Genomic DNA, 26,004 nt, shown 5'->3' on the forward strand with positions numbered 1-26,004 from the left:
TAATACCCAGAACCTGTTGGGCTATCTTGTGTAATTTAAACACAAGTTTTTTACACATTTAGTTAAACACTCTTTAAACACACAATTTTCCAGATCCAGCGTGTATTGTGTATGTCTATCCCTACACTACAGCGGACATTGTCCTAGATTTTTTATACATACTTAAGTTTTAATTAGTAATCATTCAAATAATGCCAAAACAAAACAAGGTACACAAAATAATGATCTAGTACTTCTGGACAATTGTAAAAGACAGCACTACATACATTTCTTGTAAGAAGGATTTGCAAACCCAAAAAAGCACGCTGCACCCTACATGTTTTGTGTTTGTGATTGAGACTATATTTGCTTTAATTTCCTCCTTAAAATGCGCAAACAGGTGAACAAGCATCAAGGAGATAAGCAAATTGTGCCATGCTGAATGTCGCTAGTCCTTTGTCAAGGAAAACATGGTGCTAACGAGTAGATGCGAGTATGCAGTGTGAATGTAGTCTTTATTAAAAACAAATCTGTCCGGCAACACCTCCTCTCGTCTGTGCGCTGATTTATTTCTTTGTTTGTTTTCGCTGCCAGACCGAGTACAATAAGCCCATGGATTGTGTACACAAGATCAATAAGATGCATTATTTAGAGGCCATTCATAATTGAGTAAAGGGCTTTAACGGCTGTTTTAAGGCAGGAGAGATGGATAAGCGTGGGAGGGAGAGCAGGTGGGGGCTGCTGCACTGTCCTGGGGATACAAATAACACCAGCCAGGTACTAAATGTAAATTCTGGGGCACAGGGGAAACACTAACCTGCTGCCACTTGGAAAGAAATGCCTTTGAGTTTGGAAATATATCTGCCCACAGCCGCACCACCGATACACCTTCCACTGAGATCTCATTAACTCTTTATTGAACCGTTTTTTCCCTCTATTTATTAAAGCGGCTTGTGTTTATAGTGACACACGGTAGAGTTAAGTCTGGTTTTAGAAAGACAGGTGAAGTCAAATGATACGCTAGCACTGATTACAGTAGCGATTACACTGATTAAGATTAACAGTCGCGAAGGCTTAAAACTTAAGAACTGTGCCCTTAGGATGATTAATATGAATTGAGTCGCACAGTATGATCATGAGGGATGCCTCCATCGCAAGCATGTATGATTTCCCTTATACACAGGCAACAACCAGGGGCATTTTATGTTATAAACAGGGCTTGATTTAAGGGAGGATGCAAGGGGGAAAAATATTTTTTTGATGGTGAGAGAGATGGTAACATATGGTTTCTATTTAGGGACTATAATAAGCTGGCAGATCTAATGTGGTTTATTGCAGTTACAGCCTTTATCCCAAAATGCCCCTCCAAATTACATTCCAAACGTCTGTAATTAGACTATATCTTAATGTAATGTATGTTTTAATGGCTTCTTTTATCAGATACTTGACCTGCATCCCCTAAAAAGTGTACTTAATGGGCTTTTTATAGGGTTGTGGGGTTTACAATGTGACCATTTGAACAGAATTTCTGTTGTTTGAACTGAAGGATTTTTGAAGATTGAATTGGCCTCTTTGAGGGACCCTGGTAAAACAAAAACTGAAAGAATATTAGAAAGCTGCTGGATGGATTGTGGCAGTGCTACACATCATACACAAGGTCACTGATCAGGACCACTTTATGGTACACCAAAGAAATAGGATTAAAATATCAGAGACCTGGGTCCTATTTACTGTGATACTGTGTTACAGCAACCCTTGTATAAGGAGCGTCCCCTAATTTTCCAAAGGCAATGATTAAATGTGTAATTAACCCTTTAATGTCATGGCTGTCGCTATACAGGGACAAGTTGAAAATAACCCCAACGGGTTTCTGCTGCTGTGTTGTAAGGGTAATTTGAATTGTTTTGCATAATCCTACCAGTCCTTAGCAGGAGGGCTTGTTTTCTGCTTCTCTCCTGCTCCTTTGTGACGGAAATACTGAGCACACTCTTCTCATGTACTGCTTTCATTGCTTTCCCTAGCTGTGTCCTGTGGAAATCCCGGGACTCCAGCTTTCTCCAGGATTGTCTTCAGTGACGGCATGCTCTTCTCCAGCTCAGTAACTTACGCCTGCTGGGAGGGCTACAAAACATCTGGCCTCACCACTCGCCACTGCACAACCAACGGCACCTGGACCGGCTCCGCCCCAGACTGCACAGGTCAGAGCAGTGGCCTCCTCTTTAAAGAGTTGTTCAGTTCTCATCACTCTCAAAATTTGTGTTAACCCCTTAAACCAGGGGTTTTATGCACAAAAGCCAGACGTAGCAGGCTTACATTTAGTTACCAGACAATAAGTGGCCAATCCATTCTCCAATGCATTCTTTAAGAGCTCTTGTTGGTTAAGCAAGCTTTCCAGACCATTGACCAAAATCCCATTCGAATTAACCTCAGCTCTCAGATCAGTCTCAGTATTTCAGGGCATGGATTCCACAAGAAGTTGGAAACATTTCTGTGAGTTTCTGGTCCATGTTGACATGATTGCATCACACAATTCCTGCAGGTTTTTCAGGAGCACTTTCATGCTGCGAATCTCCTGTTCGCCACATCCCGAAGGTCTGTATTCTGCTGTTGTAGCCCTTCTGCCTCAAGGTTGGACGTGTTCTGCATTCTGAGATGTTTTTCTGCTCAGTTGTGCACAGTTGTACACCGTGGTTATCAGAGTTACTGTAGCCTTTCTGTCAGCTTGAACCAGACCATTCTTCCTTGACCTCTGTCATTAAAGTGTTCCCATCTGCAGAAGATCTGGTCACTGTATTTTACCATTCTACTCTAGTCATCTGTTATAATAATCAAACCAGTCTGTTTGGCACCAATAATCATGTCATCCTTATTTTAACCTAATTCCGAAGGTTGACGTGAAAATTACCTGAAGCTGATGACCTGTATCTGCATGATTTTATGAACTGCTGACACGTGATTGGCTAGTTAGATAATTGTTGTGCTCATGTTGTGCTCATTCATGTCCATGAAGTCCAACCTTTGATTGAAAGGATAAGCAGAAGGACAACTGCCTTTTGAGGTTTTAATATTGTTGACTTGCTAAGTCACCAATAAAACACTTCACCACCAGCTATCATTGCATGGCTGAAGTTATTCCACAGGATTTGCAACATTCTCCCCATAGTCCCATCTATAAAACACAAACAAAGTAAAAAAATAAAATAAAATAAAAAAAGCAATATGTTGCCTGGAGCTGTATCAGTAAAGTCAAGCTACTATGTACAGCTGCAAGAGACACACAGAAAGAAGCATACGTCTTTACATCCCAATGAAAAGATTATACAAAGTTAGAAGTTGTACAAAGTTCTAGAAGTCATACAAATGTTAGGTGATGATTCAATCATAGATGCTTGCACCTTTCCACTGTGTTGCAAAGGCTACCTTAAAGCTGCTGCCTTTACACAATATTTTGACAAAATTCTGACATACTGTAAAGCTTGTTCTGCTTGGACTCTCAAAACAGACTGGTTAAAAACAACAAGTAGACACAGAAGAAACAAGAAAGAAAGAAAGTCAAGTGTCTAGTTGAAAACACATATATTTTGCACTTTCTACACATTCATTCAAAATACAGTATAAACCGATCAGCCATAACATTAGGACATACATCGATTATCTTTATCTACAGTGGCATTTGTCAAATGGGTGGCTATATTAAGTGAGCAGGTATAAGTGGGCAAGTATAAGAATCTGAGACACTAACAAGAGCTACATTATGACACTAGACGACTGAGTCAGAACATTTCCAAAACATCAAGCAGGTCTTGTGGGGTGTTCCCGATATGCAGTGGTCAGTACCTACTAAATGTGGTCCATGAAAAGACAGCTGGCGGCAGGGTCACTTCACAACTTACTGGACTTAAATGATCTGCTGCTAATATCTTGGTGCCGTATACCACAGGACACCTTTAGAGGTCTCGTGGAGTCCGTGCCTCGAATAGTCAGATCTGTTCTGGTGGCACCAGGGGGACTTATTCTGTATTAGGCAGGTGGTGCTCAGGTTATGGCTGATCAGTGTATGCAATAAGACACAAAAGTGAGTTAATATAAAGAACAAAAAAGAGGATTTTCTTAATTGTGCAACAACAGTAGCTAAGAAATAATGTGTTTGTGGGCAGGGCATGATCGATGTATAGTAGTTACTAAATAATAAATCTTAAGAGTAATAACTGAATAATAGGGCTCTAGAGGTTAATTAACATGTAACGTGTTATCATTATTTAAAAATCTTTTCACATTTCTGACTGACTGTGTAACAACTTGTGTTAAAAACCCTAAAACACTGTATTAAATATAATAACTGACTGTGTAAAAGGTGTTACCCTTACTGGACAGTGTTTTTGACATATTGTTTTGGAGAATGTAAACAAGTTACTTCTGCACAAACGCACATAGCCACTAATTAGCATTACACAAGTGCCATGATATGCTAATTGGTGGCTACCAGCTTTCCTTAATAACATGACATTATTGTGGTAAATGGCTGGAACATGTATAAATCCCATATGTTTATTCCTGCATGTCCTGTTCAGTATAGACCTGCACCAATGGAGCATGTCATCTTTGTTCCAGTTATCAGCTGCGGAGATCCTGGTCCTATTGCCAATGGAATTCATATAGGGAATGAGTTCACCTTCAACAAAACTGTTCGCTATCGCTGTAACCCTGGCTACGTCATGGACCCTCTGGGGCTGGACACTCTCCGCTGCTCTAAAGATGGCTCTTGGAACCAGACCAAACCAAGCTGCAGAGGTAAGATCATAGATGTTGTACTGCTGAGATATCCAGAACAGAGCAATGGAAACAGAAGATTTATCATGGCAACAAAGAGGAATAATGTGGGAGCGTACAGCTGTGCGTTGCCTTGGCTATGAAGTCCTGCATTATCAGTGTTAACCACAGAGCTGGCTCATTTACCCTACTGCACACGTGTGGTGTGCACTACTCCTAGATAAAGCTGTTTGCAACAAACATAGCAATTTAACAGATTTGCAATTCTCATGCTGGCATTTTTGAGACAAGTGCTGCTTGTGGATGCTTTGGTGAATATTGCCCAAATTAGCTTTGGTGTGAATGAAAAGAGAACATGGAGTGGTAGTTTAGTGAGTGGGCCATCAGTCCCCATTCATTCTCAATAAGGCTGAGAAGGTAGGATTGCACATCTGGTCAGTGCTCCACATCTCTCATAGCTCTGCAAGCAAAAAACCTCAAATATTTATTTTAAACTAAGTACATAAGGGGTAAATTCACATTAGTTAAAGGATTTACTTAATTGCTTACATTAAGCCTCATAACTGCTATGCTTGGTTAAGGGTTATGTTTAAGTCCATGTATTTACTGTTTTTTGGCACTGCCAAAAATGTAAGTGATTAAACTTAAAGGTCTGAAATTGTCAACAGATTTCCTAATGTAATGCGGCTCAATTAAAGGAATGTGTAGGTGAAAACTGATCAGCCATAACATTTAAAACATTGACAACTGAAATAAATAACATTGAGTATTTTATTACAATGGCATCTGCAAACAAACAGTCAGTTCCTGAAGCTGATGCATTATAAGAAGGACAAATTGGCAAGTGTAAGACTGAGCAACTCTGATAAAGGCCTAATTATAATTGTAAGGATTTTAAAGGATTACAGCACCTACATCATATTAGGCAGGTAGTATCAAAGTTATGACAGATTAGTGTAAGCATTTAGTGTGGTTTTATGTACCAAACCAGTCAGAATTAATTTTAACACGACCATTCCCCAAAGTGATGATCGAGTGAAGGACGTCTCATTTTGTCCTTGCTTCCTCTGATCTCATCCTTGCGTACTTAGAGGGAGGAGCTAAAATGGAAAAGATTAAAGAAGAAGATGCAGGGATGTAGGAACCAACATCAAATGTGTTTACAAAATGTGACATCCTTCACTCAGTCATCACTTTCATCACCTGTTACCAGACTTAGAGGCTCTACTAATACTTAATGTTTATTTATTTATCTTTTCACTGACTGATTTTTCACAAAAGGATGCTTCATTTAAACAAAATTCAAACAATTATTTCAGTTTAATCATGCTTCTACAGCACTCGCCCATTAACTGAGAATATTCAATAAAAACACAACGTGTGTGAATGTTTACACACACCCGTCATGGACATGGATGTCATGGCAGTATTGGACTTTCAGTGATTTCTCTGAACTGGGGCCAAATGAATGACAGCATACATCTTTAATAGAAATATAAAAAAAGAATTATGTTGTCTGAAATCAGAGTCAATTATACATACAGTGTCAAAATATTTGGTCAATTGATTTTTTCAGCAAGATGTACCTTGACCAAACTACAGTTCTAAACCAGTATGTCTCATATCTTTTGAGAAAGTGGCGATTATTAAATGCAGTAATGTGAAGCAGCACGTTTTAAAGATTTATTTTAAAAGAACATTGATTTAGACTATTTGTTATTTATAATTGGTCAATAATTGTTGAAATATAATCAATTGTAAATTAACTTATTTTATTTTAACCTTCAAATGTTGACTTATAAAATACAATAAAATGTTATTGTTACTAAGAGACTTTAATATTCAGGATATGGCACTAGACTTTAAATAAATGCTTCTTCATTATCTCTGTCCACTTATATGTACCAATATAGAACCAGAGCATGTTGCTACCGCCATCATGCTTAACAGTTGGTACAGTGTTATAATGCCTTACCTTTACTTCTACAAACATTGTAGCCAAATAAACTTAATAATTGTCTTATCTGAACATAAAACCTTCTTCTAGAAGACCTTTTCTTTTCTTTTTTTCAGGGTAGCCACAAATTTAGTTGAGCTTGGAAGTGTTGATTTTAGAACAGGGCATGACTTTGGAACACTGGGCTTGCTTGACTGTAGTTTTTTTAGTTTGGAAAATTGTCTTCTACACCTTAGTGAAGTACATTTCTGGGTTATATAAATCCCAGAAATTATCATCCTTCTCAGATCTGCACTGAGCTTCTTGAATTTTTCCACTGTACTTGGTCAATCCAAAGAGTGCTGTCAAACAAACCCAGCTGTAGGCAATCATGATCACTAAAAGGAATGTAATGATATGTTGCAGTTTAGCACCATTGAATTAATAATCTATGTAGGTGTACTATAAATATATAGAAATGTTTAACCCTGTATGTATAATTTTGCCCTTGTGTTAAAAAATGAAAAGAAAAAAAAAAAGAGGCTCGTGAGGTTACAGTTTGCTTGGTAGTTTCTATTTTCTTAGCCAACCGAAGACAACGATTCAGCATGCTCAGTCATCCACAACGTCTACTTACCAAGTACAAAGGCCTGTACTTGCAGTTTTATTCCCAATTATAAACAGCATATACTGGGACATGAGTGACAAATTACAAAACGTGTAGCAGTGCTTGCAGTCTACATCAAACTCACAGTTTTTTTTTTTTTTTACAGTATTTCAAAGAGGCGAGGAAAATCCATGTTTCCATGATATGGTCACTAAAGGTGAAAAGGATGCTAGCCATAAACCTTCATCATTCACTCTCCTGCTGTGTTCAGGTGTGGGGCGGGACGATGCAATCAGGAAAAAAAGTGCCAAGAGAACCGTTTAAAGTCTAAATATCACAATGCCAAACTGGAGTTGCTGGCATCCCCACATCAAAAGCCTTTCTGATGTTTTGATCTTGTTTTGAGTTCTGTCTGCTGCCTTTTCCTCTCCCCTCCACCCCTTTCCTGCAGCGAGCGGAATTATTCACTTACAAACACTGAAGGGATGTTACCTGTGAAACATGTAAGATCCCCGCTATCAGATGTCAGCCTCGGATCGCATCAGGCGGCCAACATGCACAGATAGCGCAAACAATCCAGTCTCTCAAGAACCTGGCTTGGACTAGTTTGAAACTTTTTCATTTTTTTCTTTTTTCCTTTTTTATTTTGAGCAGTGCAGCATATGAGAAATGCAGTGCACACACCGCGTGAGCAGCGGATTGGGGCAGTAATTCCAGTTAATCATCTCTTTCTATCCCCTTTTGATTCAAAAGCACACATACCCTCCCTCTAAGCAAATGGAACGTAATGATCAAGGAAGGAAAATGGCAAATAAATAGCCATGAGGCTCCTACATCGGCAAAGCATTTCCATTCAGACCCTGCGCTCTCAGAATTACTGTGACGGTTTGAGATTGCTTTATCATCAGGTCATGATGGTAATGAGAGTGATGATGATGATGATGATGATGATGATTATGCATTTATGCCTGCAGTCATCATGTGTGGCCAGCCCCCAACCATTCGCTACGGAAAGGTGGAGGGCTCAGATCTACAGTGGGGCTCCAGCGTGGCCTACAGCTGCTTCGATGGCTATCAGCTGTCCTCTCCAGGAATAGCCACGTGCGAGGGGAATGGGACATGGCGTGGGGATATCCCTCAGTGTCTGCGTAAGTATGGAGCACATGTCTCTGAAAATTGAGTCCAAGGTATCCTCTTAACTGATTTCAGCAAAGCTTTGGAAGTATCAACAAAGCTCATAGTCAAATTACTTTCTTTGTGGGCTTTACTGTGACTAATTGGAGATATCTTGCCACTTTGTTTTGTCATTGGACCTGTTCAGGAAAAAGTAGGTTGTGCTGGCAAGCTGTGGGCTTTTTTACATTAGAAACACTACATTTGACAGGTCACAAAACCGTTTTGACATTTTCAATACTAGTGCCAGCATAACACAAATACTGTATATCCTTTAGCCAGTTCTGTCGGTCCACATGTACCACATAGTGTAGAAGGTGTATGGCCACGGGCTGTTGCTAAAGCCTGCAGGTTTTGATTGTAAATTTTGGACACAGTGTCAGAGGTAATACTGAAACTCCATGTTAAAAGTGTGGGGGACACTTCAAACCCCAGTCAGGGTGTTGTTTGCTGCCTTCAGGAGAGAGTAGCATCCAAAACTGCAATACTTCCTACAGCAGTCACAATCCAGCAAGCAATTCAGCCTCCATAAAAACAAGTGGGCAACACAATGGGCAGTGCAAGAATGAGAGCTGAGCCTGCACCAGACCATTTTTTGCAAATTTTATAACACACAGTGCCCTCCAGAATTACCTACACTTCACAGATAAGCCAGAACCATGTATTTCAATATTTTGTTCTAAACATAGACAACTGTATGTGTAGCATGTCTGTATATACAGGGTGCAAAGCTGGTAGATAATTAGAATATTATAAGATACTCAAGGATATTCTGTAAGTCTGGTCAAAATACATTTTGTTGATCTTTTTAATGGCAATATATACAAATCCCCTGCAGAGACACAAGAGGTGTCAAAGCTTTTGCAAACAACTATGACATTTACAATTGGCAAAATAATGGAGCACATCTAAGAACATTTATTGAATGGCTGTGGTCTTATTATTATTCAAATTTCTTGTAGATAACTGCATAATCATGGTATTTGGTCCTTATTTGACATTGGATAATAGTGTTCTTTGCATTTCCATTAGGATTTATACACACACACACACACACACACACACACACATATGTACATACATATATATTTATAGCAAGAGGTCGTTGCATGGCCTGTATTAGGTGATGGAAGGTGTTCATTATAGCTTAACTGGTCCACAGTGATGTGTCAATTGCTCTATACCACTTTGCCAGAGTCGTCTCATCAGGCATCAGTGGCCTGTGGGAGGACCTCAATGGCCTATGTTTCGCTGTTATACCGGTTACAATTTCTTTGTCCATTTGCTGTGCTGTGTTGCTAAATCAGGCCCAGGGAGTGCCTGGTGTCTCTTAATTATTATTATTATTGGGCAGCAGTTTCGTTCTTTAGTCTTGCACCACAACTACAAGAATAATGTGGCTAACACCATTTGGTATACTACGTCTATAAAATGGCCCCCTTGATGTGGTTTGGGACAAGTGGTACAGAGTAATCGATGCACCACTGTAGACCAGTTAACCTCTATAATGAACACCTTCTGTCACCCAGTACAGTCAGTGCCATGATGTCTCACTAGTGTCATCTGAGCCAGTTATGTTATCAAATTGTTATTGCAGTTATTATGGTCCTGAAATTGGACTGACCTCAATACGAATAACAATAACTACTCGTAGTGTACCTTTGTATTTCTCTTCATGTGCTGCACAGCTGTGTTATGTGGAGACCCCGGCACCCCTGCAGAGGGCTACAGAGAGGGGAACCAATTTACCTACAAGTCAGAAGTGGCATTCTACTGCCGCTCGCCCTACCTGCTTGTGGGTTCCCCAAGGCGAGTGTGTCAGGAGGACGGCTCTTGGACCGGAATCCAGCCCTCCTGCATTGGTGTGTAATTATCAGCTTACAAACAGTGGTGAACAGTTCACCAACCCTTTAATCACACTAGTCTTATAATTCTAGGATGGTGATTAACATTTAATGTGTAATTGTAGATCCAGCGTACAACGCATGTAAAGATCCCGGAACCCCCGCATATGGAATCCCATTGCAGGCTCAGGGGTTTGAGGTATGCATTGGAATTTCTATGTTGTTCTTATTTAAAACTGGATATAGAGAAGGTGTGATACAGTATGCTCGAAGCTGTAGCTTTGTAGTTAATTAAAGATTTTTTTTGTTTGTTTGTTTTTATGTTTTGTTTTTTTAGGTGGGGAGCAAAGTTTTCTTCAAATGTCGAAAAAATTATCATATTTTAGGATCAACTACGAGAACATGCCTGGAAAATCTGACCTGGAGTGGCATGCAGCCGGAGTGTGTTGGTAAGAAGCGTTTAGAACATTTTCTAAAAAGTGTTTATAGTAAAAAAGTGATTATTTGGATAGTCTGTTCTATGAAAAGTATGGAACAGGGCAGTAGAAGAAAAGGAATTTGAATTTGAACATTGTATTTAGTCTATTTAGGCAGGGTAGCTGACACAGAAGTTAAGTACTTTTTTATGTCCCTTGGTGTGCAAAAGTTCTGGGCAAGAATGGGATGCAGGGCAGAATAGCACAGCAGAAACCACTGCTAACCAAGAAGAACATAAAAAGTGCTCTTCTTTTCACCAAAAAACACCTAGATGATTCTTCTAAGTGTCTCAAATATATATTATATACATTTCTTTTGGCCAACATAAGCCCTGTTGTGTCACTGCTTTTCAAAGTTTGAACTTGCACTACACTTGCACTTGAACTACAAACTGTGAAGCATGGTGGTTGTATTGATAGTGGTTTGAAGATGCTTTGCAGGATTTAGACACTTTGTTACCACTAAGGGGAAAATGAATTCTGCTCTGTATTAGTGAATTCTCTAAGAGAATATCAGGTCACCTGTTTATATGTTGAAGCTGAAATACAGTTGAGTCATGCAACAAGGCAATGATCCAAACCACACAAGCAAGTCCACCTCACAATGGTTTAAAAATAAGACATATAAACCAATTAAGAATGGTCAAAGTCCCAACCTAAACCCTAATTCTGCAGTTTATACACAAAAGACTATAAATGTGACTGAGCTGAAACAGATCTGCAAGGAGGGGCCAGTATTTTTATCAAGGAGTTGAGACACTAATTAACAACTACAGAAAGTGGTTGGCGGCAGTTATTGCTGCTAAGGGAGGTGTAACCAACTCCTGAAAGGAAGGATGTAATCACTTTCTCACACAGGGGGATTGGGTGTTGTGATATTTTTTTCTTAATTAATACATGAACTGTCTATCACATTGTTGTGTTTTTGGTTCCCTTGTGGTTCTCTGTATGCATTAGTAGGTGTTGGTTTAAGGTGTAATGTCAATTAGTGTTTGAAATGGGCATAAATTCAGGTTTTCAGACAGGTGGCACATTTAAAAAATTTTAAGGTCATGGCACATTTTGCCAAACCTATGTAATTGCATTTCTTCTGATAGGTTGAGAAAAAGCATCCCTGGGTCAAGTATAGAGGAAATGACAAGCTAGATTGTGGTAGCTGTATCAGTGGCTAATACCAGACCCACACTACAAAACAATCTGGCTGATTTTCAGACCGTTTCACCTCTCCTGACAATCACGGAAGGTCCTGATTTCAGTCTGGTCTTAAACGGTAGTCTTTCCAGAAAACCCTGTGGTGTGGGGGCTGTATAATCCAATCTTTAGCCATCAGATGTGCTAGCAGACCAATCATGGCCATCTCAATTTCGAATCGTACATCTTAAAGTTTTTTGGAATGTATGACTCAACATCTTGTAGTGTGTGTGTGTGGGGCGGGCAGGTGACGATTCTATTTGTGAGGTTCTGAAAAATGGGATTGTTGGTCAGGCGTCTGCTTTGTGAGCGCAACGTTAATATGTGTGGTGTTTTACTTTAGTAAATTGTGTTGTGTGGGAGCTGCAGGATGACAATAAACTGGTGAATAATGTAATTATGTGTTAGGCGGGTGGGGGTTCTCTCACTTTTTTAAGAATCATTTAAGATTTAAAAAACACTGGCATTCTTTGTCTATTGATTATAAGAGGGCTCTGAAATAGGGTGCGCATACAAGAACAAGATTTTAACTCCAATACCAAGTGGAAAATCTCAATGCTCAATACCAAACAATTCTACAGCAAAGAAATTAGAACTCTCATTATTGTCCAAATAATGAATATATATCAGATTGCAAATTACATTTTTTACAGATTAATAAGATGGCAGTAAGAGTCAAGAGTCAAACATTTTTAAAGTGTAGTATTTAAAGAAAAGAGGTTAAATAAAATATTTTAACCTTTTCTTTAAATAAATACAGAACTCTTGAATATAGTAAAATAATGTGTTGGCCTGGTGCTAGCTAGTGCTGACTTGTTTGGCAAATGGCAGTACTGAACTTTGGATTCTTTGTGCGACTCCAAACTGGTGTCATGCACTTAAGATCAAACCTTTGTACATCTTTTCAAGTGATTTTTTCCTAAAGCTTTACATATGGACACAGAAAGAAACAGAAACAGAAACGGCAAAAGCCTGTTTCAGATGGAGTGATCACTTGCAGTGGCTGATTCTCAAAAGGACAAAAGTGGGGATTGCTGGCCTCAGCAGAAAGACTTAAAGTTAGCCAAGTTTAAGCCGCTTGTACTTGGGTTGTAAATCTGTGGGCGAGTTTGACAGCCCACTCCATGAAATCCTCGGGGCTCCTCACTCATATAAAGCGCCTTGGCTGTCTGAGCCCGAGAGCACGAAGACGCGAGTCGACTAACGGCGAGGTGTGAAGACCCGGTTCATATATTATGTAAGGTAGCAGCACTTAAGGCATGTTCCAGAACTTTTCCCTCCAATGGCGCAGCTCTGTTTGCGGCCCGTGAAGTAATACTTTGTGTGGGTGTTGGGCTGGCTGCGTGCCGATCAGGGCTTCTGCGCCTTACTCCTCAGCTTATTCTCTGCATATTCTTTCTTCTCCTGTATAGCGCATGCCTGCCGACAGCCTGAGACGCCGTCTCATGTGGATGTGAGGGCCATTGACCTGCCGACGCTGGGCTACACCCTCATGTACACGTGCCAGGATGGCTTCTTTTTGGCCGGCGGATCCGAGCACAGGACATGCAGGCCAGATGGCAGGTGGTCAGGCAAGCCACCTGTCTGCAAAGGTACTGACCTTTTCCTGTGCTGGGAGAATCAGCTAAATGGTCAGTCTAATAGAAACATTAACCCTTGAACTACAGATGCAAAGTGATGAACTGTCGCTGTATCATAGAGTCATATGTAACATTTGAGGAACCTCTGGTCAAATTCTGTTGATTTAAGTTCTAATTCTATATGGAGAAGAAATACACACTCCTCCACATTTAAATGCACAGTTATTGTTTATTTGGTGAGTTTAACATATTGGGAACATTTAAATCATAAAATGTAGCATGTAAAATGAACAACACTTGAAATGTAAATGTTCTGTAATTGGAAAGTAGGACAGTGTCATACACACATACACACAAAAGTGAACTGGGGCAGTGAGAACACACCCGGAGTGGGGATCAGCCACTTCAACACAAGGGAGCAGTTTGGTGTTAGGTCACTTGCGCAAGGGCACCTCAGCCATAATTGGTAATGGTTGTTTCTTCCTGCTGGTACAGGGGATCAAACTGACAGCTTTCCGGTCCCAAGCCCATTCCTCTAACCTTTAGGCCACGTCTACTCCCAGCTCACCAGTACAGTCAATTTACAGCTCACTGGAACTGGTGTGGCATTTTGCCGTCAAAGATTTGACATCCTACTGCCTTTTATTTGCATTACGTTCAGGGTCTAGAGTTAAACAGGGTCCCTTTTTGCTTGCTTTAGTCAAACATTTATATGGAGGCTTCATCCCGTAGTGGCGTATATCATAACACATTTAGAAATATAAATGAATCAATAATTTAGCAAGGGAGATTTAAATATCATTATCCATGAGCATGCATGTAAGGAGTGTCAGGGCGCACCTGCAAAATGTCAACTTATCAATTATATGTCCTGTCTCCTAGTTGGACCCAAAATAAACAGCAAGTCAAAGGGAGACTCCGATGTACAGAAAAACAAGATTCGGGGTACGTAACCTTTACCACGGTGTGCTTGTGTTTTCAGTTTGCCATGAAACTCACCTGACATGGACACTGTAGTGCTAAATAAGGCAGGGTAATGAAGGGCATGAGTAAATAATAATGCTTGTAGTTTATGCCTTCATAAAGCCTAATGAATAGAATGAAAGTGTTTATTTAAAGTGAGCTTCACTATTTGTTCAGAAATGTACACAGGTTTTCTAGCTGAGTGACCAGCGTTAGTGTAATATTCCTGTAGCTGTGTGTGCTGTGAGTTTCATGCTGTTGACATCAGGATAGTGTATTAGACCAAATTGTAGGGGTATAACAATTACTGTTTTATTGCCTTGTGTTTGCAAAGCAATAAGGATTGCAAATAAATTACAGTTAGATTTTATGATATGAAAAATTTGTGATATCAGACATGCTGACATAAATGGTAATGGCTTCCACTGTTCTATCATAGAGTCCCTGATATCCTTAAAAAAAGACATTTTGATGTATTTACATGCATTTTTCTTGTAATAAAAGTTCTTGTGTGCGTTAATTACCATTTCTTTATGCACTGTTGTCTTCATATTGGCAACTGAACAAAATTTTAAAGCAGAAAAGCAAAAAATAAATGTTAGTGGTGTTTATTGTTATATCCCTACCCAATTGTGAACTACACTCTGTGGCCAAACTTATGTAGAAACATGTGTCCGTAATTCATATGAGCTTGCTGGACATCCCATTCCAAAACCATTGGCATTAATATGGTGTTTGCTCCCCTTTGCAACTACAACAGCCTCTACTTACTTACTTATTAGACCTTCCAGTTTATCACAGAGGTGTTCAGTAGGGTTAGGGTCAGGGCTCTGTGCAGGCCACTGGAGTTCCTCCACACCAAAATCATGAAACCATGCCATACATTTCCTCTAAAATGTTTATCCAGGGCATTGTGCAGCATTGTGCAATTATTCTAATTTTTATTCACGTCTGTCCAGTTCCAGCAGATGTGTTCTCTTTGAACTCCGGCTGGGCAGGCTTCTATGAATACCTTGGCAAAAGGCAGTCAGCCACAATAACAGTCAATGCATTCAATGCCACAACAAGCAGAGTCAATGTCACTCTCCTGGAGCAAAGTGGCGTGCAGATCAAGCTCGCGGGTAAGTGGTTAAACATAAGCTGAAATCTCAGGACTACATAGTAAATGCAGTCTTCAGTGTGTACACATTAAGCATGACAAAGAACCACTCCCACTGATGGCTGTTGGCGGTAAATAGCTATGTAAGTACCTCTGATATATAACTTTTTACAGAAGCTGTCATTTTTAGAACTGCAGCAGGACTTACACACCCACACACTAAAGCGTAAAAAAACTAAAAGCAGCAGAATGCTTGGGTATTATATAAAAATGATATTGTCACTGGCCAAAACAATCACCCAACAATAAGCTTGTTTTGCAATACCTTCTGATAATGAAAAATGGAAAGCTAGTAACAATAATAATTATGTCATTCATCAACAGTACTGATTCCAAAGCCCATTAATATTATAAAACCATTTGGGTTTAGAGTGCGTTTCACACTAGACAAGTTCCTTTACATTCATCACGTCTTGTTTATTATGTCGGCTTCATTTGAATTTAGACAGTTTTAATTTTAGCTTCGAGATAAGTGTTACATTTTAGATTACGTTTAGTTGTGAAAATTGAGAGTCTTATTGTTCATTTTGCACAGGGACATACAAGAAAGAGGAAAATCATCTATTACTGAAAGTCTACCAGATAAGAGGCCCAACAGAGCAGTACTTCAGTAAATTTAAAAACGACAACTGGGCAATGGATGGCTATGTAAGTACCACACAGTTATGCTACCATCATACAGAAGCTGTCATTTTTAAAACACTAGCAGGGCTCACATATTCACACCCACACACCAAAACATTGGTAATTGGCAGAAAAGAAGTAAATTTCTGTAATTGATTCATTTATTTATTTATTTATTGGACAATTTTGTGACTGGCCTTGAATCTATAAACAGGACGGTCACTCATCCATGGGTTCTCACAAATGAGAGTTGTTCTATTTGATTACTATTTTCAGTCTTTTTTTGGTCTCTTCTAATCCAGGTGACAGCAGAGTCTGAGAAGAAAATGTTTGTTTACCAAGGTCATATCCACAGCAAAGATTTTGGGAAGTTTCAGCTGACAAGACAAGGTAAAATGATCCCTGCAGCACATTTGTTGATTTGCATTTTGTTTTTTGGTTTTTATTCTTGCTTTTTTTATTTATCAAACTCAAAGTCACTGACTCAAGAATGTGCCAATCTAAATGAGCTCATTGTGACACTTTCATAAAATAAAAAGGGCAGCTGGAGTTGTGAAATGTTAAAAAACATGCATGGACAATTTTATTGCTGTCCAATGACAAACTCTCCAAAAAATGACTATAAAGGAAAAATTAAAAAAAAGCAAAAACTTTGAATGAAAGTTAATGTAAAACAAGAGTTTTACACGTTTAGAGCATTTCTATTGGTTTTTTGATCCAAATATATTTACACAGTGTATAGATAGTACCTGCAGGTTTCAAACCATGGAGAAAACTAAAAACAGACGTTTTAATTGGACAGCAGCAATATACTCGCCAAACTGCATTTTAAGGAAATTGTGGTTTTGAGTAAGCTTAGAAATAAGAACAGAAGTGAGCTTTACACAATAAATTTCTGTGCTCATTATGAGATTCATTAGAAGACTTGTATTACAAGATATGTTTTAATGCAGTTTATGTGTAGTACCATAATGTGCTGAAAATACACACTTTATATGTGACTATTTTAAATTTGTCTAGCATGTTATTGATGGTAGTTATCAATAATTACTTTTCCAGGTCTTATCACCACAGATATGGATTCCTCCAATCCTTACTATGGCACAAACAGCAGCTCAGTGGCAGCTGCTATACTGGTGCCATTCTTTGCTCTTATTCTGTCAGGGTTTGCCTTTTACCTCTACAAACACAGGTAAGCCCCTCTGAGAACACATCCTGCTTTAACCATGCGTTGATGACGTTCTGTCCATTGTTGGATGTTGATTTGCATTTGTCTCGCTGCAGTTACGGGGAAACTCCTTTGCCTATCCAGTATATGTGGCTGATTAGCAGCTTATTTCATGAGCAGTAAAATTTACATGCTTTACTTTTATTGATTAGCTGTGTCACCATTAAAGTAATACAGTCAGGTCCATATGTATTTTACCTCTGTACACCACCACAATGAATTTGAAATAAAACCATGTGATTGAGGATGTGGTTATGGTGCACATTGTTCTGCTTTAATTCAAGAGGTTTAAAACAAATACGTATAGTAACCAATTAGGATTTTGTCCCTCCATTTTTACAGCCTCAACATTAATTGGACAAGTGACTGATAAGCAGTTTCATGGCTGTTCATCATGGCTGGTTTTCATGCCTGTTGCCTTGTTATTTCATGACAAATTAAAGAGATAAAAGGTCTCCTTTAAAGTGTTGAATTTGCCTTTGAGATCCATTCAATGAAAATACGCAGTCCAAAGAGGTGTTGTTGCAAGTAAAGTAGGCCATTATTACATTAGGCTAAAAAATAAGCCTATCAGGGAGATAGGGGACGCAAATCAGCAATTTTGTACATTCTTAAAAAGATGATGGCATAATTATTTTCTTAATGAAGAAAATCCCCTTCACAACCTAGTCTAGTCAAGCCAGGAACACTCTTGAAAAGGAAGGCATATCTACAATTGAGTGATGCCTTCATGAGTGTAAATAAAGAGATGCAAGATACAAACCACTGATAACTGACCATAACCACAGGTAATAAAGAATAAAAAAGACTAGAGAGGCCAGATTATACTGCTAGAAATTACAGAACAGGAATAAGATTCTTTGAAAAGATGAAACCTTGAGTAGATTAACTTGAGTAAAGGTCTCATGACCTACAGTATACCACATTATTGATCAAACATAGTAGCGGGATGAATTCCAGACTTTTTGCTCTGATTCTGTTAAATGTTGGACAACGGATTGGATAGTGCTTTGCAGTACAGATGGATAATGACCAAAAGAAGAGTTTCTTAAATCAAAGAAATTAAATGTTTTTAAATGTCAGAGTCTGTCACCTGATCTTTCACTTAGTGAAGACAAAACTAAAGACAGAAAGACTCACAAACAAGCAACAACTGAAGGCGGTTGCAGTACAGGCCTGGCAAAGCATCTCACTAGAGAAAACTCAGCATGTGGTGATGTCTAATGCTGACTGCTAAGAATTTGCATCCAAGTATTTAAAAAAATATTATATTTATCATTGTTAGTTTGTCCAGTTACCATAAATGGTTAGTACAACATTTTTGTTAAACCTCTATAATTCAAGCCTGTACTTTAACCTTGATCAATTAGGGTGGTCTACAGATGCAAAATGGCAAACACTGTATCACTCTACAAATACTATACCTGACTCTATAGTAAACAAAAAAACAACAATAATAAACTGCATTGGAGTTTTCCTGCGTTTACCAAAGCAAGCAACAGACGAATGTGACATACAGTAAACAAAAAAAAAAGAAACTGTCATGAAGGGTGACAATTGCCCAATATTAAAACAAATAAAAAAATTGGCAGGGTACTATCACAAGAGACAGATGAGAATGAGAGACCCAAAGACGTAATCAGGGCCGGCTCCAGGTAAGACCCCAGAAGCTAAATCACTAGACAATGAGCCCTCTGCTGCCACATCACCATCGTCTCCTTTTCTTTTCGCTCATCTCGTCAGAGGGAGAGGAGGATGCACGATGTGTGTGTGGGGATTGGGTGGTTGTAGGCCTGTCGCAATTATTACATAAATGCCTTACCACATTTGTGATTACTTAAGCAGAGCGCAATCATTTTCCACCGATGTTTGTCTCACAATCATACGTTGACGTCACAGCAAACAGAATGTGAATTGGATGCATTTGGGTTGAGGCAGATATTTGGAAGGAAAAGAAGCAGAAAGCAGTTCTGTTGAGATGTCCAGAATCACATAACAGGACTCATACAATAACACCACTTTCAGAGGACAGTGCAGACTGATGTTTTCTTGTCCAAGTTGCTACATCAGTCCTCCGAATGAGGACTAAGTCACCAAGCACTTTACATAACCAGTAAGTGCCCCCTTTTAACCTTTGCAAAATCTTTCCTAATGTGGTGCTAGGTAATCTTTGACACTGGCCCCCTTCAGAAAGGGCTTATCTCTTCCGGGAAGCTCATGTTAGGTGGATCTGTTTTGCTTATATCTCAGACTTTTGGACCCCACTGTAGACTTGCAGAACAATTTGGCTGCTTTAAACTTGTACTTTAATGGTTGCCTAAAATAAACAAAATAATTTTAATGAATCGTGACAGGCCTAGCTGGTGGCGGGTGGGGGGACCATGTTACGTTTGTGGTCTTATTCATCTCTGTCTCTCTAATTCGACCAACTAAAAGCCATCCTGTTTATTTTCCGTTTGTGTAAATGTGCCACTGAAATGTCATGAGTCGTTTTTGCATTTCTTTTATTTTTTTTAACTTTTTTTTTTTTTGGAGTTGTGCTGAGGTTCTTTGAAGTGTGACGCGGCCCTCACCCTCGGAACGGGAAAGAATTCTGAATTTGGTTGGGGATGCAGGTCATTTATTTAGATTATCGTACAATTTGTGTGTGACCATAAATCATAGCTGCGACGGGGCAGTCGGGGAAGGGGGCTATCAGTTACAGTTCTCTAACTTTCTACGGTTTGGGGGAAGCAGTGACCTTTTTGAGAGTGGGATTATTTTAGGCCTTAATTATTAGAGCTGAGGGGAAGAAATTTCTCCTCATCAGGCCTTATGGAGGGAAGCATTATGTCTCTAGCTTGTTTCCTGGTGCTTTTTTAAAGCTTTTTATCAGCCTCAGGCCATTCCTGTGGTCATGATGGTCACAATCCATTTTTTCCTCTGTACATAATAAATGTGCAGTTTTTGGCCAGCAGGCTTAATAGCCACCTACTCACTTTGAATTGTGCTCCAAAAGGAGGTTGGCAACAGTTAAAATAATTTTCATACATGCTAACCTCCTGCTTAAACAAGGGGCTTTTGCGCTTGCTCAGTTTGAGTCCGCAAAGCGGGAATTCAACAGGCTCCGGCCTCCCGATCCTCTTTAACATTTAACCTCACCTTATTGTTGGGGTTTAGCAAGTGTAGCGGAGTAGTGCAGCGGGTTAAAGCTCTACTTTAGATTGTATTCGCGTGAATTGAGTGCTTGTAAAAAGTGTAAGTGAAAGAAACTGAGGTAGTTCATGTAGAAGTCTGGAATTTTTAAACTTTGCCTCTTTTGTTTTTAACTTGGATAGCACGCATCTGTCTCACCCCATCTTCTCTGGATGTGGGCATCATTTTCTTTTCTTACTTTCTTTTTTTCTTTCTTTCTTTTATTTAATTATTTCAGGCTTGATCTAACATTTCTAATGTCTATGTTACTCTTTAACACATACAAAAATATATAAGTAAGTGTGTGTGTGTATGTGTATTTATATATATAAATACATATATATACAGTATATACAGTATATATGTATATACTTTGGAATGCACTGCTATGTTTTGTGAATGTTCCTAAGCTGTGACCTTAAAAAGAGAGACATGTGAGCCAGGGGCTTTGACCCGTCTGCAGCAGTAACGTTATTAATCTCTTCCTTTTGGCAGAACAAGACCAAAAGTACAGTACAATGGCTACGCCGGGCATGAGAACACGAACGGGCAAGCGTCGTTCGAAAACCCCATGTACGACACCAATATGAAGCCTACAGAGGCCAAAGCCGTGAGGTTTGACACCACACTCAACACGGTGTGCACAGTAGTATAGCCTCCGTTTAGCGCCTCCGGACTGCACCGACTCAGGTGCCACACATCAGTATGTCTTTTCGATCAAGCGCGTATCAGTGAAACTATAAGCAGCTGTGAAACTATACTTCACTGCAAGCTCACTTTGATCATTTCTGAATATGAACAGCTTTTTTTTTTCTTTTCTTTTTTTTTCTTTTCTTTTTTTTAAACAACCAGAAAAGACAAAAAAAAAACACTGCAGAATCAGGAGAGTCAGAGGAACTTATCAAAGAAACTAAACTACTGAACTTTTTTTCTAAGCTCGCGTGCTGACTGTGATCAGGACAAATGACCACCGGAGCAAGGAACAGCACCACTAACAGCACATGTAGGATGAAAAGGATTTTTTTCTATCCTCTTTTTTCATGTCTTTCTTCCTCCCCCTTCCAAACAATACAACAAAAAATAATAATAATAATTGGGAAGACAGTGAAGTGTCTTTAAAAGCTGCAGAGTTGTTCTGGCCCTGTGTATTTTCTTCAGTGAAGACAAAAGATAATGAACAGAGCAACTGGACTACTATTGTGGCTCAGTGGACTGACGGCGTGCGTCTCCATCAAGAAGCGCAAGAAGAAGAAAAAGAAGAAGACTCTAATCTTGGGGTTGCGGACAGAGCAGTCAGCCACCGTGTTTGGTTGGGGGGAGAAAAGAAAAAAAGAAAAAAAAACTTTATCGCACAAATTTTGCACTAGTATGAGAAGGACATCGACTTATTGGAACAAATGAATACACCAGAAAAAATAATATACAGGGTTTCTGACCATATGTATATAAAAAAAAACATATAATTCCATATCCATAAAGAGCATGATGTCATGCTATGTCTATCAAGAAAGAGAGTCTGATTATATTTTTTGGAAATTAGCTCTGCAAATAAAGTTCTTTTTATGTTTACATGAACCTGTCTGAAAGGTTTAAGGACACATTTAGCTTTGAAACTGTTTTTTTAAGCCAGACATTCCATTCCATCCTTTTTTATTATTATTTCTTCCTTTTTCCTTTTAATTTCTTTTCTCCAGGAGCACATTTGACCGTGGACGCCACCGTCTACTTGCTTTCATTAACTGATCTAATCGAAACGAAATGTCTGGTCAACAGCTTTGACAAGTCAAGACGTGAAACATTCCTTTTTTCCAGATATTTAGACACTCATTGTTCAGCTCATTGTTTTTTTTTATTTTATTGAGGTTCCTCTGCTTGATCCTTATCCTGATTGGTGAGTGGCAAATTTGCTTACAGTATGTATCAAATATACCTCTTGTGCAGATGGATGGATGGAGTTTTTTTATGATTCTGGTGCAAAATCTTTATTTTGACGAATGCTGCACTTTTGTTTAACCACAGTTTTTATTATTATTAGTCGTTTTTCTGTTGATGTGTCAGTAATCACATGGTCTAGGCCAATCGTGTTGTTCATCATCTGTTGATGCCTTTATGAGATTTTTCAACTCCTGGGTTGATTCTTTTGTTTGTCACCCCCCCCCCCCCCCCCCCCCTTTGTACCACTAGACTCTAGACTTGTTCTGTATCTCCTCCTCTCACCCTGCACTCTCACTCTTCTGAGATATAGAATCAATGAGATGAAGATGAAACCATCCTCTCGAAGAAACACTGCCTTATTAGATTCATAAGCATGACGGGGCCGTTACAATTCCCAATACCCTATATCATCGCCTAGTTCATGAGTCTAGGGCTTCTTGGGTGCATATTCACTGTGATTTTAATCTCATCATTTGCTGGGTTTTTTTGACCATGCTGGTAAACAGTGCATGTGCCCATTGTAATCACTTTAATTTTTTTCTTTTCTGTGTACTCCCTGATCCAAGTTAGTTTGTTTGTTCGTTTGTTTTTCCTTAAAGAAATGCTGTCATATACACTGGCGCTTTAACTTCACTGGCGCGACATCCAATGTAAGCAGTGCCATTGTCATAGGTTTGCTTCTAATTATCACAGATTTTCATACTGATTGTATTCTCTGTGGAAGAATCTTGAGGAGTATCGCCACGCAATTGTGTAAAACTACAGACATTTGCTTTATCTCGCTGCAGTATTCCTCCTGTTGTACTCTCGAACCCCCATGTCAGATGGAAACGTGTTCATGCACAAGTCTAATCCCACTGTGTTGGACTGGTCAGGTTGAAGTCAGCAACCTCTAATGGTCTTGGTTCCATCCCTCCTTCACTGCAAACTTCATCTTATGATAATCCACATCTTGCCTTTCTCCAGGCTTGCTGCAATAATGTTGACTTGGTTTTGTTTGTTTGGGTTTTTTTGTTTGGTTTTTGCTGTTATTTATTTTCTCACCACTGTAAAATAGTTTACCAACTGACAAGCTGTAAAACTGCGTTTCAGAAACCATCGGTCACGCTCTTCACTCACATCATTCGATCATGTGCTGCTGACTTGAAGTAGGTGCAAAAGAAAATGTTTTTTTGTACAGAAATATATTTTTTATGAAGAATTTGTAAAATTATTAAATATGCTGTACTTTTTTGATTAAATGTAGGTAAAATTGTTAAAATAAATGTTTTTACTGTATAAAATGTAAATTAATGGTTTATCTACCTATAAGTATATATCTATGGTTGAAACATTTTCCAGCAAATGTCAGTATGTACGAGCTTTTATGGCATAACCCCCCGCTCGTATGTGTTCTTTGACGTGAGAGAAAATGATGAACCTTAGAGAACTGTACTACAGATTGTTAAAAGACACATATTTTGAGAAATATTATTTCAGATAAATATTAAAGTATTTTAAAATATAGATTCATTTTTCTTTCCATTCCACTATGTTCTTATTCCAGAGATTAACCATGCAGGTAAGTGATAACAGGGTGGTTTTAATGCAGCCTTTGAGAAACGTTTGGTAGAAAACCCTTGACTTTATACGTCCAATCTAATACAAGGACGTTAAAATAAACCACAATAAAAAAGTATAAGCAAAATAACTATCATATACAGTGGCATGCAAAAGTTTGGGCACTCCTGGTCAGAATATCTGATACTATGAATAGTTAAGTAAGTAGAAGAAGAACTGATTAGAACAAGATTAGCATATTATTTTTTGTATAATTTGAAATGAGAAAAGGAAATAAGCAGCATGAAAAGACGCTTAGGCACCCAACAGAATTTGAGTTCTCAGATAACTTTAACCAAGGTCTAAGACCTTAAATTAGCTTTTTCACAGTCAATATTAGGAAATGTCTACTGTGATTATTTAAACCTTGTCCCAACAATCAGCACTCATGGATTCGTCTAAGCAGCTACATTTCACTGGAATTATGGATTCAGATAAATGCCAGCAAATTCTGGGAGCAATCTGGAAGCAAATCTGTGGATAGACCTTAAAAGAGTAGTGCATACAGGAGAATGTTCTTCGCAAGGAAGAATGGGCAATAGTCCCCCAAACAAGAATTGTTCATCTTTAACTTTATTTAAAAAACATAATCTTTTATAAACTATTCACAGTAACACAATTTGCATTTCAGAGTACATTTTATTCTGCCAGTAATTGAACAGTGATTAATTGTTATTATCTCTCTGGTCTGTAGTACTTGTCCATTCAGGTCACCTGGGAAGGAAATTTTGGTGGACCAAAAGACTTGTCAGCTGTATCTTGATCAGTCCCGTGTAGCTGCATTATATCATGCTCAATAAGGCTAAGAAGAGGTCTAGACCTGATTTAATTTTTCATTTGCATCTGAAATCGCTTAACATTATAACCAAAAAGTGCCAGTTCTAGGAAATCCAGCACATTGTCATGAGGCTGTAAGTCTGTAATACTTTATGCGTGCTACTTTGTAATAAAGAGTGAAAAGAACATGTGTTAAAGACTAAAATTAAGACACAAATGACAACAGCACAACTTCAGAGGGTTCATCACAAAATGAAAACCAAGGAGAAGTAGTGCAAGGTTACAGTTAGCTGTAACCAAGCATACAAAAACCCTTATGATAAAGACAATCCTCAGTGTCTTTATTTTCTGTGAAGCAGAATGGAATGGACATATTGACTCAAGAATTAAGTTTGAGTTAAGCATCCAAATATCTCAAGATAAAGTGGGCAGCTTTTCACTTTGTCATAATGTGTTTACACTATATGTACTTCCAATGACTGTCTGGTAACCTGAAGCACCTTTGACACTCAGAAGTGTTCTGGGCAGTTATCATTTACTAAACAGTTTCAACCAAATACCTACCAAGAGAAGATGTTGGTAATGACCTATGGACAAATGAACCAATGTACCTGTAATTGATTAATCGGTTAAAAGGTTCTGCAGGGCAGTGATTCTAAAATCACTCCTCAGGGACAAGCAGATGGTCCACATTTTTTCCCCTATGTGTTGCAGTTGGATTGGAATGAAAATCTAGACCATCTGGGGGTCCCTGAGGACTGGTTTGAGACCCACAGCTCTGGAGAATCAAATGTGTGTGTTTTTTCTGTGGCATTGCTCCGAAGAACCTTTTTTGGCACCTTTATTTTTAGGAGATGGAAGTTCCCTCATATTAAAGCTGTAATTCTGCACTTGAACCTCATTGTTTCAGTGTGCTGGGGAACAGAGATAAAACAATAAAACTCCATCACTGTCCAATTACTTACAGACTGCACTGTGATTAACCATGC

General features: G+C 38.8%; 1 protein-coding gene across 5 annotated transcripts in view; it reads left to right on the plus strand.

Moving 5' to 3' along the window:
• csmd1a (CUB and Sushi multiple domains 1a) overlaps positions 1 to 24,089 on the plus strand; it is a 498,833-nt gene extending 474,744 nt beyond the window's left edge. For 2 of the 5 annotated variants that reach the window (XM_072677611.1, XM_072677614.1), the window contains 15 exons: positions 2,001 to 2,177; positions 4,591 to 4,770; positions 8,267 to 8,440; positions 10,154 to 10,327; positions 10,435 to 10,508; positions 10,647 to 10,758; positions 13,389 to 13,568; positions 14,439 to 14,501; positions 15,479 to 15,640; positions 16,214 to 16,326; positions 16,605 to 16,692; positions 17,362 to 17,494; positions 19,123 to 19,185; positions 21,200 to 21,319; positions 22,399 to 24,089. In XM_072677611.1, the coding sequence (XP_072533712.1) occupies positions 2,001 to 2,177; positions 4,591 to 4,770; positions 8,267 to 8,440; positions 10,154 to 10,327; positions 10,435 to 10,508; positions 10,647 to 10,758; positions 13,389 to 13,568; positions 14,439 to 14,501; positions 15,479 to 15,640; positions 16,214 to 16,326; positions 16,605 to 16,692; positions 17,362 to 17,494; positions 19,123 to 19,185; positions 21,200 to 21,319; positions 22,399 to 22,447 (1,862 nt within the window). In that variant the 3' untranslated portion in view covers positions 22,448 to 24,089. Of the gene's footprint in view, positions 1 to 2,000; positions 2,178 to 4,590; positions 4,771 to 8,266; positions 8,441 to 10,153; positions 10,328 to 10,434; positions 10,509 to 10,646; positions 10,759 to 13,388; positions 13,569 to 14,438; positions 14,502 to 15,478; positions 15,641 to 16,213; positions 16,327 to 16,604; positions 16,693 to 17,361; positions 17,495 to 19,122; positions 19,186 to 21,199 lie in introns of all 5 variants that reach the window. The other 3 variants (XM_072677610.1, XM_072677612.1, XM_072677613.1) reach the window with 3 other exon arrangements.
• The last annotated feature ends 1,915 nt before the right edge of the window (positions 24,090 to 26,004 follow it).

The sequence above is a fragment of the Salminus brasiliensis genome, chromosome 4 (assembly GCF_030463535.1).
Source record: "Salminus brasiliensis chromosome 4, fSalBra1.hap2, whole genome shotgun sequence".
In the NCBI taxonomy this organism is placed as follows: domain Eukaryota; kingdom Metazoa; phylum Chordata; class Actinopteri; order Characiformes; family Bryconidae; genus Salminus; species Salminus brasiliensis.